The sequence below is a fragment of the Nematolebias whitei genome, chromosome 16 (assembly GCF_014905685.2).
Source record: "Nematolebias whitei isolate Nwh7 chromosome 16, NemWhi1, whole genome shotgun sequence".
Classification (NCBI taxonomy): Eukaryota; Metazoa; Chordata; class Actinopteri; order Cyprinodontiformes; family Rivulidae; genus Nematolebias; species Nematolebias whitei.
Genome location: NC_056513.1, coordinates 16,172,898 through 16,186,839, shown reverse-complemented (window position 1 = coordinate 16,186,839; position 13,942 = coordinate 16,172,898). Strand labels below are relative to the sequence as shown.

The 13,942-nt window shown below is 37.4% G+C and overlaps 1 protein-coding gene across 1 annotated transcript in view; it reads right to left on the bottom strand.

Moving 5' to 3' along the window:
• The window catches only part of LOC119423127 (protein sidekick-1), a 245,370-nt gene that overhangs the window by 64,408 nt on the left and 167,020 nt on the right, over positions 1–13,942 (bottom strand). Inside the window, exons 19-22 of the mRNA XM_037690537.1 lie at positions 5,338–5,533; positions 4,367–4,465; positions 2,331–2,545; positions 2,156–2,223 (exon numbers count right to left, since the gene is read on the bottom strand). Of these exons, the coding sequence (XP_037546465.1) occupies positions 2,156–2,223; positions 2,331–2,545; positions 4,367–4,465; positions 5,338–5,533 (578 nt within the window). The remainder of the gene's footprint in view (positions 1–2,155; positions 2,224–2,330; positions 2,546–4,366; positions 4,466–5,337; positions 5,534–13,942) is intronic.

The window sequence follows — 13,942 nt, the reverse complement described above, 5'->3', positions numbered from 1 at the left end:
TCACAACAGAAGTCGTCTCAGGACACTGAACAGAAACATTCATATACCAAAAAAGTAAGTTAATAATATTATTTATCTGAGGAGCAGACTGCTTTAAGTTTAACTTCATCGCAGACTCTCATCTTGAGCAAGCATGAAGGCAAAAGTGGAAAGGAAAAACTTCCTCATGAGGAAGAAACCTTTAGCAGAACCAGGCTCAGGACAAGCGGCCATCAGCTTCGACCGACTGGGTTTGAGAGGACAGGAAGGAGGAACAGATTAAAAAATGGAAGGCCGAGAATCACATGTTAAGCTAGAAATAGTGTCACATGAAAACTGTAACAATTCATTTAATGAAATGAGGTCTGTTTGTCCTCAACTAAGCCTATGGCATAACAATCCAACCCTAACTATAGGTTTTATCAAAAACTGGACAATGTGTCAGCCCTATGGACAGAAACTAGAAGTTGGTTCCACAAGAGAGGAGCCTGACAACTGAAAGATCTTCCTCCCATTCTGTTTTTGGATACTCAAGGAACCACAAGTAAGCCTGCAGTCTGAGAGCAAAGTGCTCTGTTGGGAAAATATGGAACAGTAAGTCAGAGAGTCAGAGTCAGAGTTTCTTTATTGTCATTCGCACCTCATGTGGTACATGTGGTGGAGCGAAATTATGTACACAAGGTCCCAGTTACATCCAACAATAAAATGTATAAGATCTGTAATATAAGATGGAGCTAGGTTTTTGGGGGCTTAGTAGGTTAGAAGTAAGATTTTGAATTAAATTCTGAATTTGACAAGGAGCCAATGGAGATAAGCTAAAACTGGAGAGATATGATCTCTCCCAGTAACTCCAGTTGACTCTGGCAGCAGCATTTTGGATTAACTGAAGACTTTCTAAAGAAGTATTTGGACACCCAGATAATAAACCATTACAATAGTCCAGTCTGGATGTGACAAGTACATGAACCAGTTTTTCTGTATCATTTTTAGATAAAATTCAAACACCAATAAATATTACCTTTTTTTTTTTTTACTTGCCAACATTTCAAACACGTCACATACAGTTTACAACTGTGTCTGAACAGACATCTTTGCTGACAGCTGCTGAATTGAATTGGCATTAGTCAAGCAAGTGACGCACACGACAACACCGTTTAAAAACGGCGTGCTAATGAATCCAGTATGTGACAGCTTGTTTCTGTCAATTAAACTGACATTTAGCAATCACAAACACGTTCTACTTTGCTCTTTTCAAATACTTTTTTGTAATGTTTGGTTTATACATACTGTCTTGTCCTGCTCTTTTGTAAAACTAAATAATGTCAGACAGTGTTAAGAAAATATCCATCAGATGTTTTCTGGTAATTTGACAGCTTAATGTGACTGTGTCCAGTTACTGTTTGCAGTCTGAATATGTGAAGCATCACAAAATAATTTAGAGCTAAAAACATAGCACGGTTGTGTAAATGTACGCAGATTACTTGTAAAGGCTATAATCTGGAAATGTTGATATCAGCTGTCCTGCTAAGATAAATTACAAAAATCTCTGAACTTCATGAATTCATGAATAAATAAAACAGAAAAGAATCCGTGTTTGGTGGATTTTTCTCTCCTCTATTTTCTCTCTGTTCATTCTTCAGCTCTTTTTTCCTAATCTTCAGTCCCTCGTCTTTCTTTCACTCTTTTGCTTTCATGAATTAATGAATAACCTCTAAATCTAAGAACTGTCTGCATCTATCTTGCTCTCACTTTTTCCTGCTTTTACTTATAAATTAGTCATTAGAAAATGTTAGGACAAAAATCCTGCTTGTCTGAGCTGCATTTTTTTTTTCTCCCTCCATGCTCCGACGCTTCCACACAGTCCCATTTCTGAGGGACTTTGGTCTTTCTGTTCCTTGAAAAGTGCATTTTCTCTTTCTCCATCAGTTTCTTATCCTCATCTTCTCACTCTTTCTCTCAGTCCTCTTCTGTGTTTGTTTTTATGACCTATCCCATTCTGCCACATCTTTTCTAAGTTGCCATTTGCAGTTAATCAGTACTAATAATGACTGCAGCTTGGCCCCGAATCCAATCACATGAATTCGTCATGCACACAAAAGCATCTTTTAAGTGCTCCGCACACACAAACAAGCACAGTCTGAAGCTCTCCCTCAGTTGCTGTAAACTTGTGTCTGACGATGTGAATGTGTGCGTCTGCAGTGTGGGAGATGATTCATGGATGCACAGTAACAGCCACTTATCAGCCTGAGGAACGACAACGACATCGTGGGAGCTCATCAGTCATATTTACTCTGCCTCACGAGCACACAGACACAGGAAACAATTCAGCATTTAGCATTTGTTAGAGGCACGTGCGCGCATTTTTTTTCAGCACCTGGTGGAACTCCGGTGGAGATGGTGGATGATGTGACCACGCCCTGGCCCGCAGCGGTGACCGCAGCCACCTGGATTGTGTACACAGTGGTGGAGGTGAGGCCTGTCAGCTGGCAACGCAGCGTGGAGTTGGACAAAGAGCGTTCCTCACGACTTGACCTGACGTTGGGTATTTCCCACCACACCGTGTAACCTGCAGGGTGGAGAGAGCATGCTGGGTAAATAAAGGTGCATACAGATGTGAGCAGTCACATACAAACACACCAACATATAATGAGAGAGGCCTTGCCAAACTGGAGGAGGAGTAACTGGAGTTAAAATCCCTGTCTGTCCTTTTGCATCTTCCCAGTCATGCATCACACTCCACCACCCTGAGATGTGTGCGTGAGCAGGGCCACTTGTGTGTAAAGCCCTGAGGAGAGCGACCGGTCCCTCATCTATCTCTGCGCTCACCAGGTGCTGGATGAAAAGCAGGTTGAGGAAAAAGGAGTAAATGTTCAAGGTGACCTTGATTGAATACCCATTTTCCCACTCCTCCGAGTGTGTAAGCTGACTGTAAAGGCACTGCTGCCTCGCGCTGTGTGATTGTGGTGATGTTGTGCAGGTTCCTGATGAATGGTGGACATGATGTCATAACATCACACACACACAAACACACACACTTGCTCACAATGTAATCACTTAATTCACAGCAGCTTGTTGTGTTTTCACAGCATGACTGCCTGACAGAGCTATGGAAGAGCAGAAGCAAAATAAATGAGGGTCTTCTCTGATGTGCCACACAAACACCACCCTGGGTAAAGAGTCATGTGAGTAGATGGCATGCTTTAGCGATAATGTGAAAAGACAAACTGCAGAGGGAAATGATTAGTTTATGATGAATCAGTTATATGCAAACATAATGTCAGACATAGAGGGGGCGTCGCTGGATGTCAGACAGAAGAATTAAAGACTGAGCAGAGAATACTGTATATAAGAAACTCCAAAAGTCAAAGTGGTGGTTCAGATTGTTGTTAAAGGGGAGTTCTATGGAGAATTTACAAACAAGTACAATTTTACATGTTGTAGATAGTTTTGTTCGAAAAAACATTATTTTGTTTCTGAATGGACTAAAGAGTTAACAGCTAGTCCGAGTGAGGCATAGATTAAAGTAGATAATCCTAAAACAACTTCAATTTAATACATTTCATAGAGGATCACCAAACACTTTTACATCGCTGTCAGTTTTACATTCCACAGTTATGTACATAAAGTATCACAAACAGTATGCATGGATAGCTATTTATGTGAAATTGACAGCAGTGTACAAATGTATTTTTAAAAATCATCTGAATGAGCAGCTATGAATTATGTAAGATTGGAGTTTGTTTGTTTTTATCAAAGATGACAGCGATCAACTTTGCCCTGCTCGGATGAGCTGTTGGGTTCTTTAAACCATGTTTGATGAAACCGTGTTTAGTATTTTAGTATGTTTTAGTATTTTTGCTGCACGCTTTGGTATTTCTTGTTGTTGTTTTCTTTTTTCTTTTTTTGGCGAGCTGAGACTGTTCTTCTCGTCCTAAGCATTTTATTGCATTGTTGACCTTGTGTTGATTTTGATTATGACAAATAAACCTAACCTGAACCTGAAACCAGTCAGAAATCAACTTTATTTTTTTCCAAATTGAGGCTGTTCTAAGAGCTATCTACACCTGCTATGGTATTACTTACTTATAAACCTTTCCACATAACCCAACTTCAAAATGTCTGAACTGCCCTTTTAAATGGGTTATCTCAAAGGTGTGCGTTTATAGTTTCACTCTAATTAGTTAGTTTTAAAATGACATTTTTCCACCAGGGAAGGACTGTACATGCTATGACTGAAAATGAATGTTATATATTTAATCATTATTTATTAAATTTTTTTTTGGAAGAACTGAAATTTAATGAAAACCTGACAGAGTGGTAAATGGAAGATACATATAGACCATTATTAAAAAGTGGTGTGCTGTATTTTATACTGTCAAGCTCTAACCAGTGATGATGCCGTTCTTTTCTTCAGGGTCGATCCAGCTGACTCGAAGTGAGGTATCCAAGATTTCAGTGAAGCTCAGCTGGCGAACGGGTCCAGGTGCTAAGAAAATAAACAAATTTTAAAAAGCACACGTGCATCAGATAATATTAATAAAAACCTCTTCAGCAGCGTGTTTAATATTTCCACTTTACACAGCCTCCTCTTATTGCTTCTGCAGTGACCGGCACCCCTGCGCTCTCCACACACTGACCCACGCAAGCCTGTCGTTTCTCATTTCATCCATAGCTCTCTCCCTGCAGAGCGATTAAGCTATTCATCTGAGACATTCAATAACTCTCACACACAATCACAATCACACACACACATGCAAAAAGCTATCATCAAGCAAGAATTACACCCACCGTTAACCCTGCAACACGCCCAGCAACCAATCAATACCCGTCCACTGCTGTGGCTATGTGAGCGTGTGCGCATGGCTTCTAATATCCTTTTCCCACTCAATAATTGCTGGTTGCTAATAATTGCTTGTCTGTCTGCCTGTGGGCTATTGTGTTTATTTGATGGTGGGACTGGGTGTATGTGCTCCTGTAGCTGGGAGTGGCAGCTGTTATGTTTATCCATGGAACAGCGGGCTGTAAATACAAACACGCATGAAAACATATGAATCAATTCCCTTTAAAAAACACGGTGAACAGAATGGAGGTGGTGAAAAACTAAGAACAAAGGAATTAAAAAGTAAAATAATACAATTTTTTTTTTGGGGGGGGGGGGGGATTTGTGTTTACTGTGTATTGTGGACACAGGTGAGCATCAAAAACAGCTGGATTCAACACAGAGCTGAGCATTACACCTTCATTATGATCCGTAGGTGACGCTGATGGAGTTTCAGTATGTTACGTGCTGGTTTTAATCAAACTGAGAGTGTGATGTAATAATGCTGTGGCAGTCAGGGTGTGTGATTGTACACTCACTGTCCTCGAGCGTCTGAAGCAGGACAGGTGGGCTGCGGGGGCCGTCTCCAGGTGTAGTAAAGCAGAGCGTGGAGCCATAGTACCAGGAGAATTTTTTGAGCCCGTTGACGAGCCCTGTGTGTCGTGAACTGGGGTAGTCGGGAGTGATGGTTACTTTGGTAATGTCCTCAGGAAATCGCTCAGGCCAAACCAGCATCTGTGTGAAATCAGAAGTTACAGGTGACATAAACAATGTCTGGTGAATGTAATCAAACTACTGTGGAGAAATCAAATTTATTGACAAACTTTGTTATCTTATTGTCAGTCTATTGTGAGAATGCTTATTAAGCATTCACACTATTGTTTTTCTGTTTCTTTTAATAATTATTATTATTGTTGCCATCGTTCTTCCAGACTCGTTCCGCAATTCAAATATGAAAATGTTCAGCTCATTTAGGAAACACCTATTATGACGTTACCAAAAGTTACAGCATGAGTTTCCTGAATGGGGCATCTTTAGTTTTAAGAAATATTTAGGTATTTATGCTATTTTTTTCCCTTATTGACAATGAATTGAACTCATTTCAATCCTTCAAATCCTTTGATCTGTTGTCAACCCTTTACTGCTCATTTCACCTTTTGTTCTGGCTCAGCTTTTTCCAGATTCCTTGTGCTATTTTTAGCTTTCTTAAGCTACTTTCAGCTAATTTCAAGTACTTTGTATTTTGTCACTATTTTTGTGCTCCTTTCAGCGTCTTTCTGCTAATTTTTTTTCTGCCTTTCAGCTACCTTTTATCAGTCTCTAAGAATTTTGTCTTTTTCAGCTAAGTCCACATTTTTTTGTGCTCATTTAAACAGTTTTCAACCTAATTCAGCAACATTCTTTATATCTCTAATTAGATAATTGTTACACATAGAAATGTCAAACTTCAGTGCTGGACACCTCTTGACTTCAAGATGAGCCATTTTGATTTCAAGGTCATCGGGTCAAATGTCAAAGTCACCTTTTTTATTTAGATATGTCAAATTTGATAATCGTTTAACAAAGAACTATCAAACGTCAGAAATGAAAACATCATGGGTCAACAATGAGCCCTATCCATTTTGGGTGATAGGGTCAAAGATCACCCATTTCTTTAAATGGCTCTAGACATAAACATTTTAACATTTTCCTGTTTTTTTTCTGTGCTTCACTACTTCAGGCTCTTTTTTTCACTAGAGTTTAGCTATTTTGACTCTTAGCTAGCTTTTTCCTGCTATGTGCTAGGCGTTTTGCTACTAAGCTACCCATCCATCCATTATCTTTACCCGCTTCTTCCATCTTGGGTCACGGGGGTCGCCGGTGCACATGTCCAGCAATCACTGTGCGAGAGTTGGGGTACACCCTGGACGGGTCGCAAGTCCATCACAGGGACACATAACCCACGCATGCACGGAGAGAACATGCAAACTCCACCCAGAAAGGCCCCTGGACCGGGGTTTGAACCAAGGACCTGCTTGCTGAGAGGCAGCAGCTCTACCAGTTGCGCCACCGTGCTGTCCGCACTAAGCTACCCTTTTTATGGTATTTGCAAGCATTTAGCTAGTTCTGACTTAAAGCTAGCTTTTTCTTGCTTTGTTGCTATAATTTTGTTACTTCTGATTCTAAATTAGTATTTTCCTGCTTTTTGCTAGCTTTTTGATACATCTGATTCTAAGCTAACTTTTTTTTTTCTTTTAGCTTGCACTTAGTTACTTCTGACTTTAAGGTAGCATTTTCTTGTTTTTTGCTAGTGTTTTGCTACTTCTGGCTCTCAGTATTGTCCTGCTTTTTGTTAGCATTTTGATTCTTCTGCCTCCAAAATAGCTTTTTTCTGGCTGTTACTGGCATTTTGTTAAATCTAGCCCTAAGCTTACTTTTTAATGGGTTTTTTTTATTATTATTTATTAATTTATTATTGTTTCACTACTTTTGGTAAGCTAGCATTTTTTTTTTTTTTGCTAATGTTTAGCAACCTTTGACTCACAGCTAGCTTTTCCATCTAGTTACTACCATTCTGCTACTTCTGGCTCTTAACTAGCATTTTCCTGCTTTTTGATAGAATTTTACTACTTCTGACTCCAAGCTAGCTTTTTATTGTTATTTGTTAGAGTTTCCGCAAGTCATTCAAAAATGTTTAGTTACATTTTCAACTGTTCATATTAAACAAGTTGTGATTTGGTGATTGAAAAGTTACAGCTTGGCTTCAGCTTCTTCAGCAGCTTTCATCAAAATTGTTCAGAAATAAGCATTCGTACTGCATTTTTGAAGAAATATATATTTTTTCTAGTTATTTACTTTATTTTTTCAATTTAGTTTCATGGAACTTCAGGCCGGTGGAATTCATTTTTTACAATTCAGATTGCAAATCATGAAACTGTTCAGCCTATGGTAAATATTTTTCAAATTAGTTTGAACATAAACAGCTAAACAAATTTGTGAAAATGCAAAAGCAATTTTCATGTTTCATTTCCAGGAAAACATATTTTCATTCCAAACATTTATTTATCGATTACACCTCATAAACATTGTCAGTCAGGACTGCATCTAAGAACAAAAACAACAGCATTTTATTATGTTTTCAACTCAAAGCTTAATGAAAGCTTTTTTCAAACTACAGGACTTGATTTATATTCAAAACCACAGCTTTGTGGTTAGAGTTATTACTTCAGCCACAAAAAATAAATTGTGAAGAGCCTACACTTACATATTCATTATGAGATAACCCACAGGCACCATTATAATATGATTTCCATTTTTATATTACCTGATATTAAAATAAAATAACTGCATTAAATGCAGTGTAAACTCAGGTTTGTCAAGGGTGCAGCACCTCAGAAAACTCTTCATTGCACTGACAGTATTGGTGAAAAATAAAGTTTTATGTGAAAGCCCACTTTTTTCACTTTGTTTTTCACAATTTTGCAAAAAGAAAAAAACATAATAAAAGTCAAGTCGACTTTGACTAGTCGATGACGTCATAGGAACTCAAGACACTATATCATATTTGCAATAATAATAATAAAAAATATATATATATATATATATATATATATATATATATAAGTAATTTATTATTTAAATTATTAGTAATTTATTATTTATATTCCAGGTTGACTAGTCGACCGGAAATATAAAAACTCGTGGAATGACATAGAATCGACTAGTCGACACTTAAAAAAAAACACCACAAAGCCATTTACAATAGTTGCACGGCTAGAATGCCAACGACCAGTGCTTCAACTTCAAGTAAGCAAAGTAGCAGTCGACAGGAATCACTGACCGAACTGTTCGAAGGTATTACCCCGCATGAACATAATTCAAAACAGCACATGGAAATAACTCAATCAATAACAGAGTTTATAGCGACAGACATGACGCCCATTAATATACTGACCAAGCCTGTGTTTACAGCTTTGGTAAACACAGTGGATAAGTGGTACAGAATGCCCTCGTGCACACATTTTAGCCAAGTTGCTATCCTGGAGCTACACAAAAAATACAGAAACAGAGTTGCAGCGGAGCTGAAAACATTGGAGATTTTTGCAACTGAAACAGATTTATTGATTTCTTGTGTTCGTTGAAAAATACATGAGAAGAAGACAATGAAAAATAATTGCATATTAAATCACCAACACAATATTGAGGTAAAACAATCGCAATTACAATATTTTCCAAAACCGTTCAGCCCTAATGTCAAGCACTGACATGTATAATATATTAGAAGGTCAAAATGCCTTTATTTACCTTCAAATAAAACAAATAAAATAGTAGTTTAATCCAAAAAAATAGTTTTGGATTAAATCTGCGAATGAGCTACTTAGCTGCATATGCTTAGTGTGCTTCATATGCTGTAATTCTAACTTGTATCCATCTTCTATTTAAAAAAGAGCCAGTTATCAAGAGACATTTCAGTGGCTGCTTTTCTCTCTGCCTTCAGGCTACGTCACTGCACCACGTCTGTCATGGTAAAATACGGTTCTCTATTATATATTTTTTTGAGCAAAGAAAAGTTTGGATGCATTAAAAGAGTGGTGATCTGGTATCCTCAGGCAACCTGTTTTATTCCACTTTCAAAAGCCGCTTTAAGGATTCAAGCCTCTTCTTCAGATATTTGTGAGTGCATCTTGAGCTTGCAATGGAAATCTCAAGATTGCTAAAGAGCACAAACAGAGCAGTAATGAGACCATAACAGACTGATAGAAAAACTGGCTGATAATCACCTGCTGCCAAAGGCACAAGGGCAATAGTGCAAATGTTTGTGTGTGTTTATGTGTGTTGGTGTGTGTGTGTATTTGTTTGCCTGTAGTGTTAGCCTAATATTGCATATTGAGGCAAGTCAAGACAATTAATTGTATAGCACCATTCATACACAATGCAACACAAAGTGCTTTACAGATTCAGGAAACTGCATTAAAAGAAGAACTTACAACTTACTTAAGAAAAAAAAAATTAAAATAATTACATTACAGTTTTACATTACATAAAACGAACAACAACAACAAAAAAAAAAAGCTGAGAACTAATAAAATAAAACGATAAGAATGAATTTTACCTTTTTATGGTAAAGCTGCAATAAATCATCAAAAACAGCCATTCTGCACGTCTCATGTTTTCAGGTAATCATTTCTCAAGTTTAAGAACAAACTAAATGCTTGTTCTCGTACAGGGAACACTGAATAAACCTGTCCCCGATGACCAGAGGGGTGCAGATGGTTCGTACCTCAGAATCAACTCTAAATTGTATTTAAACCAGTGAATGTATTTAATGAAACGCTCAGATTATATTTGTATAATGTATATTTACAACCGTTTTGGAGCCACCATTCAAGATGGATGCCACTGCTAAGCAACCTTAGCAGACCCAAATGTCAATGTTGTTAAATGACAATGTTACAGGTTTTGAGCTAAAACTTTATAAGTTTGTAGCTGAGAGTCATCCCCATCACATACCCTGAAGTGTTTTTATTTTTTTATTTAGCCACTAATTACTGGAGTAAACTCTGTTTGTTGTTTAGCCAAATAACAAAATAACTACTTGACTGATTTGAATGAAACTTTCAGGAAATATTCATAAGATGCACCAATTCTACTGAACAACTTTTGGATTCAACACAATTTAAAAGGTTCCAAGGTTTGACCAACGCATCCTAAGCTGATGACAAACAGTCTGCCAAGTAATGCTAGGCCTTTAATTTACAGATAGGCAGGTAATAAATGTTTTAAGCCATGCAGCAGAATAAGACACGTTCAAGGGCAAACAAGTAAAAGACGTTAAACTTTTGTGATAAAAGACTCTGGTTATTCTGGCGATGCGTTTGGAGCTATAATAGTAACAGTATTATATATAATCAGTGATCTGTGGGGGAGATGGAATGAGATGAGCTTGTGCTTCATACCCAATTTTAATTAATATTATTATCTACCGGCCCTTTCACCAGCACAGCACTCCCAAAGATGCACACCCACATGTGAAACCATATTGAGAGGCTTCACGGGTTTGGAGTGGTAGACACTGACTTACAGAGGCAGCATCTAACAGAGAGCCTCATCAAAATGATAGAAAGCCATATAGTGTTTATCAACCAACAAAGACAACAATATCCGCATTGTAAAACAGTCTTCTGCACAGACCCCGAGATGCAGAGCAAGAATGTTATACGTTTTCTTTGTCATGTTAATCAGTTCCTTGGGGGTCGCTTACTACAATAAAGACGAGAATGAATCCCATTTCAGAACTGGTACATGGAGATCACCCACACAATTCTTTTCTCATCTATCGCTTCATGCAAACTATTATTCTGCCTCCCAAATATGGTATCTATCTCTGGTTTCAATCACTCATTATTTCTTCCTGGAACTGACCCCGGACTTGGCTGGCCAAAGACAATGAGTAAACAAAAACAAAGCTATGAAGATGAGGAATTTATCTGAGTTAAAAGTCCTTGAAATTTGTATTTATTGTGTGAATGCTGTTAAGCATGGACACTACTGCGATTCTTTCTGTCTGTCTGTCTTCCTTTCTTTCTTGTGTGAATGCTTATTAACCCTTTTGTTATTAGTGTGTCACCAATGACACATTTTTTTACAAGCCTACTAAGTAGACATTTTGAGGCTTAGGTTAATCATCATATTGTTTTCCTGTTTCTCTTTATTGTGGGAATGCTTATTAAGCATTCCCATAATTGTTTTCCCGTTTGTCCTTATGAGTGTGCATTGAAACTGCACACTATTGTGATTCTGTTGCTCTTTATCATGTCTTTTCGTCTTCCATTGATTTTTTTTAACAAAACTAGTGCTGCATACTTTGTCCTACTAAAGCCATGGGATGCTGGTTATGACTTTTGGTGCTTGTGTTATGTATGGTTTTTGAATTATTGAGTTTTATTTAAGCTTATGACTGTATAGAGATGTAATGGAGATGTGTCAGCAGCTTTGATGTGGTAAAACACTACCCCCATACTCCTGCAGCTTAAAGTGCAGAAGGCTGTTTAGGTCCCAATGGTCCAGTGATAACAGTATTTTTAACATAGGTAGTATATTTGCGTTTAAAAACACAATAAATAACTTATTTATACATGTATAAAATAGAGGTTTAAGCAATATGGAAATGAGAGTGAATCCTAACCCACACTTTACATCTTCTAATAGCATGAAGTCTGTGTGTGTGTGTGTGTGTGTGGGGGGGGGGGGGGTAGTGTTGTCATTCTAATATGTTATTAATGTAACTTTGATTATGACAATTTTAAACTAAAAGTAATGAGAAAGTTTAAAGTTTAATATATTTCATAATTTGACTTTTAGATAATACTAATAATTTTATAAGATTTCAATGCCACGTTTAAACTGAAAGCAGTAGTTTAAAGCTTAATAATCTGCATTGTAGATAATATTCTTGGTATAATGATTTCAGTATTTCTAAATGTAATCATAGCTATTTAAGAATTTACTTACGTTACTTAAATATTTATTTTCCACACATGGTTCAATCATGGTTAGCATAATTAGAGCAGAGCTTTTACGTGTGGGTGTCCTCAGTCTTTGGCCTCCACAGTCATGGTTCTGACTAAAAACAACTGAACTAATCACACAGGTGTGCAGGCCTCACACAAACAACTGCCAGCTTTCCCAGTAAAGGCCTGCCTAAGTCATGTCCAACAGCGAACAAATTGGATAAATCATGTGCTTCAAAAAAGTTCTACATCTTAAAATATTAACATTAGTTTTCCATCATTTTTAACAACCCTGATTACCGATTACAGTCATTTACATTTCTAATAGTTTAGGACGTTCAGGGGATAATGCTCATTCCTGTTTCTTGTGGAGCTTCTGTGTGAAGGCACGTTGGTGTCAAATGCTTTAGGCCTAAATTCAAGACTGATTTTAATATAATAACATTAATAATTCTTAAACTGAAAGCGATAGATAAATGTTTAATGTTTAATAGTTTGACTTTTAGTAGTGATGGGCCTTCTGAAGCTGATGCTCCAGGGCATGTTTAAAAAAGAAAAAAGAAAAGTTTTTTCTGAACCTCTTTGTCGGTGCTTGATTAGTTTGGGAAAAGTCATGGATCAGTGTCGTCCGAAGCTTTTTTAAGTGCCGATGTGACGTCACTGCTTTGGTAACCGATTCAAAGGTTTATGAGGAAGTAAATCATTGGACAGATTCGTGGTGGGTTTTGATGGCGCAATTTGCACAAAAAATAACAAACCAGTGAGCGGTATACATCGAGACATGGAGCCAGCCAGCCTGGTGTGTTTTATGGGTTTAGTTTAACAGTCCACAGCACTTCAACCCCAAGAAAGAAAGAAAAACAAAACAACTCAGAAAATCACTGTATTACAATCTGATCTCACGCTGGTTCATTACATAAAGTCACAGAGGCAGGAAACCTGCAGCACAAGCATCATTCTAAACTGGCATTATGTTGTGAATTAGATAAGATTTCTACAACTCTGTGTTTACAAATGTCAAGAAGTCACAAGCATAGGGGCATTTTCTTTATTTCTTGTCTTTTTTTTTAATTATTTTTCTTTCTTTAAACAGCTCTAAATTGTCTGCCCTGTCATACAGAAATCTCAAACTTGACACCTCATGGGCTAACAATGTTCTCTATTAATTTTATGGTAAAATGTAATTGTGTCAAACTGGATTTACCTCAGCTTCTCCACTTCTTAGCTTGTTTTTTCTTGCTATTTTTTAATGTTTCACTACTTCTAGCGCATAGCTTGCATTTAATGCTTTTTGCTAGCATTTCAATACTTCTGCCGCTAAGCTAGCTGTTCCATGCACTGTTGCAAGCATTGTGCTACGTCTGACTCTAAGCTACCTTTTTTTTCACTTCTTGCTAGCATTTCACTCAATCTGGCTGTTAGCTAGCCATTTCCTGCAATTTACTAGCATTTTGCATCTTCAGGATTTATGCTAACTAGCTTTTTCTTGTTGCTTTGTTAGCATTTAGCTACTTATGGATTTAAGCCAGCCTATTCTTTATTGATATCATTTTGATACTGTTTTGATTGTAAACTAGTTTCCTGATATTTGTTGATATTTCCCTACCCCCCCCCCCCCTCTTTCTTCTCGTCTCTCTCTATTCATATATGTCTA